The sequence below is a fragment of the Olea europaea genome, chromosome 10 (genome assembly GCF_002742605.1).
Source record: "Olea europaea var. sylvestris chromosome 10, O_europaea_v1, whole genome shotgun sequence".
Lineage (NCBI taxonomy): Eukaryota > Viridiplantae > Streptophyta > Magnoliopsida > Lamiales > Oleaceae > Olea > Olea europaea.
In genome coordinates, this window is record NC_036246.1 from 28,898,840 (window position 1) to 28,903,386 (window position 4,547).

Below are 4,547 nucleotides of genomic sequence, written 5' to 3' on the forward strand. Positions count from 1 at the left end.
AATTTCTTTTGTCAACTATATAAACTTTTGGCGTTTTTTCCATTAATTATAAAAAGAGACTGCATCTCCCATTTTTATTTCCTTGAAAGAATTAATGCCTCATTTTATTTTGGCAAGTTTTGATACAACTTTGCCAGCCAACATATATAGTGGACAATAACTCCTGTCCAAATTTTTCAGAATTTCTGGGTTTCATTTGTTTAATTACTCGGAGCCAAGACAAGTAGACAACCAACTTTCCCTCAAATCCAGAAAGAATTTTGCTTTTATATTTGTTTTGTTGAACTAACCCGAAAGAAAACAGCAACTAGCCAACATGAGTTATTTGAACGAGTGAATGCATTATGAGTGACGCTATCCAGTAGCACTAATTTAGTGGCAGTAGGGACCATCTTCAAGAAATCGGAAGGTGTAATTGTTCTTTCGAGCAAGCCAAGCCCGTCTTCGCTCGAGCGGACTGAGTACAGCCAAGAATAAAAGCTTGCTGAAGAATGGAAGCAAGGTTGGTCTGCACGTCAATCGATACTAACACACGTTTTACATGTAGCCACAGCTCGATGGCCATTATTTGAGAAAATATATTTTGAATAGTAAATTTTTGGAGAATGGGGGGTTAAAATTTAAAAAGTACGGAAAATTTTTGAATTTATGTGTGAATATTTTATTGTATGAATGCGTAGTTAAAAATGAGAGTGTAGCATGAAGAGTTTTGGAATAATCATTGTCAAATGGGGACTTAACTAACGGAACTAATCACCACAACTTTCTAGCTTTCAATTGATTGCTTCTGAATAAAATTCCTTACATCTTTGACGAACAAATCAAACTCAGGCAATTCTGGAAATCCATAGAAACTATGAAATGCATTAGGATACTTAATCAATTCCACTTGTTTACCACTCTTTTTCAACCCTTGAGCGTACCTTGTTTGCCAATCTTGCAAAGGGTCGAACCCTCCCACAATCACCAAAGTGCTCGGAAATTTCGTATTCTTCATGTCCATGGCCTCAAAGTTGGGTTCAACATTAACTGCGGGGTGGTTTCTATCGGCACCCTGCGGCAAAAACATCGTCCACAGCCTGTCTGTACCCTCGACATTGAGTATAGGCGCCTTAGTCAGTCGTAGCTCGCTCTCTGTCCGCTCCTCGCCCCCGAAAAATGGCTGCAATGCCACAAGTCCGACGATGACTAGCTTGTCAAGCTCTTGGGAGTTGTGACAAGCTCTGAAAGTTACATGATGGGCTATGTTGCCTCCTGCACTATCTCCAGCCAAGAAGCATTTGCTAAGTTCAACGTTGGAGGGTAAAATGTTGTAGTTTTGAGCATTAATGAATCTTAAGGTATCGAATCCATCCTCGTACTGACAAGGATAACGGTACTCTGGGGCGAGTCGGTAGTTAACAGATACAATTACGGCAGGGAATATCGCTGCAAAGCTGCGACAGAAATCGTTACACGGCTTTGAGTCCGCGCCAAAGAACGAGAAGCCTCCACCATGAAAATAAATAACGAGGGGTAGCTTACGAGTGGTTCTTGGGACGAAGAGGCGGAACCAAAGGTTGCGGGAGTGGTCGACCGTGACATCGGACGAAGAGACGTGGATGTTGTCAATGACTAGGGTCGAACCGGCCTCCACTTTCCGGTCAAGTAGGTCGAAAAGGGTTCGATTGATGGTTCCATCATCACGGAGACAGATTCTTGTAAAAAAATTACCAATGCAAAGTTTGAGTCTCAACATGAATGGTAGGTAAGGCTTAGAAATTTGATCTGCAGCCATTTGGAATCGCAATTGGTAATAATATTGCTGTCTGAAATGTTGAGTTTATTATATAGGAAAAACATATATAACATTCATAGTACTGATATGTAATAAAAGGTGAAGCTTTAAAAAGTCAAGAATGAAGTTGAATTTTGAATAAATAAATATAAACAGCTGCACGCCAGACGGTCCGTTTCCCAATTTTTTATTCTATTTGTTTTTTCAAGCAGAGCCGTCGACAGGGAAAGAATGCAGTGCTGAAGTCTTCCCCAAATATCTTGTTATGACCGGAAGCTTCTTGTTTGAGTTTTGTCATCTTCTCCTATCGGAAAAGGTCCACATTTTGGAGTATGTGGAAAATTTGAAGATCTCTGAGTTCACATCTAGAGTCTCGGTCTATATTATCACTACGATTTTGACACTTTAGGCCCCGTTTGATAGGGATTTTTTGCCCCAAAAAATTAATTTTTTGACCGTTATTTTACTATTCAAGTCATAATTTTTGACTTCTTCTCTCACATGTGGACCCCACTTTTCTTCTAATGGTCAAAAAATCAATTCTCAAAATCTCTACCAAACGGGCCCTTAATTTGTAGTGAAATGTCGAAATTTTATGAATTATACTACAAGAACAAACAGGCTAAAAAACAGGGTACACACTTGTCAATATATGATTGACCTGTTTAAAAAATTAAAACGACAAACATCCAATCATCTACTGTCAAGTCAGTCTTTTTTTCTATCTTTGAGGCTGGGCAAAGATTATATTGGTGAGACCATCAAGCCGGGTCAATAATCCTGAACTCCTTTGTATCACTTGTCACGAAACTTATAAGTTTGGAGTTTGAACCTCTTATATTTTCTCTCGATTGTGTTGATGTATTTCACAAAATTTTTAGTTGGTAATGACACGGGCATCATTGATGTATTGAAAATTGGTATAATATGATTGTCACTTTATAAACTCGTAGATTTATCGGGAATGTGAACTCAAATATTTATAATTGAAGTCTCAAATGGTTTATACTTCTGCACAAAGTATTTTTATTTCTTCCTTCTGTTTTCGTGGTTAGGTAGGTTAGGTAATGAAAAACAAACATTTTTAATTTTATTTTTTTAATATCCATATCATTGGTCAACTTTGTGAAAAAAAGCGTCTTTATCATTTTAATTCTAGTATTTGGACTCTCAAATCGATCAAACATTGTGCGAAACAGCCTCACCATTTATTTGCTACATTAATACCTTATAGAATGGCAAATTTGCCCTCGTACTTAAATAAATAAAGAAATGATTACAATCAGAGTCCCAATTCATTCAAGAAGTGTAAGCGAGTCCCACTTAAAAAAAAAAAGAAAAAAAAAAAAAGGAGTTTCAATCTTCCAAACTAGCCTTCTTCTATCACCACCACACCAAAGCTTGTAATTCTTCAATTTCTTTCTCTTTCGTGCGGGTTCGTCGCTAACAATTAAAAAAGGATCAGAAAATTGTGTAAGGGACAAACCTCTTGAAACAAAGTCCCAAAAATGGGTGTTCTTTATTGCGATGACTTTACAATCGGAAAGTAAAAACAGAATGTCTCCAAAGGGCGCAAGCACACGAGTTACTGAAAGAAATGTTTAAATCTAAACTAAAAAATTTAAAGTTACATGTTCTCTGTTCGAAAGTTTTTGATTCGGGAGTCTTTTGCTCTATATCTTTTCTTCCTTTTATACTCCCTGGATGATCTCTTTGTGATCAACCGCCTAAAAACTGCTTGATCGTTCTATAACTGCCCACTTTCCTCGTAATGGTCAACTTGTCATGGAACTGCCTTTTCTAACTACTGTCATTACTCTTTGTTGTTCAACTGTCTTCAATTGAATTCCTTAAATCGTGGAACGTGATAGGGCTGCTTAATAACTGCTTTGATAATTGTGCTTCTTGATAACCATAACACTTCATGTTTGCGAAGACCTTGGGCGACTCGAAGGTTTGGGCGAGAATAGAGTAGCAGCTCTGGGTGACTGCATGGCACTCCATTCGCTCAGATCCTGGGTGACTTGCAAGCTTGGGCGATGGTGTTACCGCGTTCATGGGCTTCCCTATTTGGGTATTCATCCTGAATTGTCTGATTGGGCTTCGTTCTTTGGGCTATCTAATTTGGGGATCCTCCAACTGGGCTTCATTCCTTGGGCCGTTCGATTTGGGCTGAATTTTTATGTGTCAACAATTACCCCCCAATATGGCAGAATTAATACCAATTATTAAATTTTGTCATATTCACTTTGTGTTTCCAGCAACATTCGAAATTTCCAAGAATTTCAATCATTGTTTTCTTCCATAGCTTGAAAAGGTGCGACGTTTTGCAAACCCTTATAACCCCCAAATACGCCATTTCACTGCACCATTAAATCACGCCTCACTTTTTTCGCACTTCTCTCTCACAATTTTACTGTTCATCTCTTTGCTTCCCTGCTACGTAACTCTGAAAAAATCCATTTCGTCCCTAATGGCTACTTCACAATCTCAATCTGACAACTCCTTTAGTTTTGAAGACTTTCAGAAACTCCTTAATCGTCCATACATAACTCCGAACTTTCTCGCACCTGCCAATGTCGAACTCAATGAGTTCTACCTAGGTCCTTTCTTCAACAATGCAGAGGCAGTCGAACAAGCGGCGGTGGGCCAGCTGTTTCCTTGTACTCAAAGCCCTCCATTTCTAAACTCTCTGCCGCTGGGGCCACTTAGCGAAAGAGGTATTCGCACTTAGCCTAAATCTGATGTAGTTTTCCGTAGGTGGCATGCT

The 4,547-nt window shown here is 38.8% G+C and overlaps 1 protein-coding gene across 1 annotated transcript; it reads right to left on the reverse strand.

The window, feature by feature from the left end:
- Positions 1-693: 693 nt before the first annotated feature.
- Positions 694-1,840, reverse strand: LOC111401742 (probable carboxylesterase 18). Its single transcript, XM_023029621.1, has one exon. It carries the CDS (start codon positions 1,775-1,777, stop codon positions 767-769), a length of 1,011 nt encoding a protein of 336 aa, XP_022885389.1. The 5' UTR covers positions 1,778-1,840; the 3' UTR covers positions 694-766.
- Between the last annotated feature and the right edge of the window lie 2,707 nt (positions 1,841-4,547).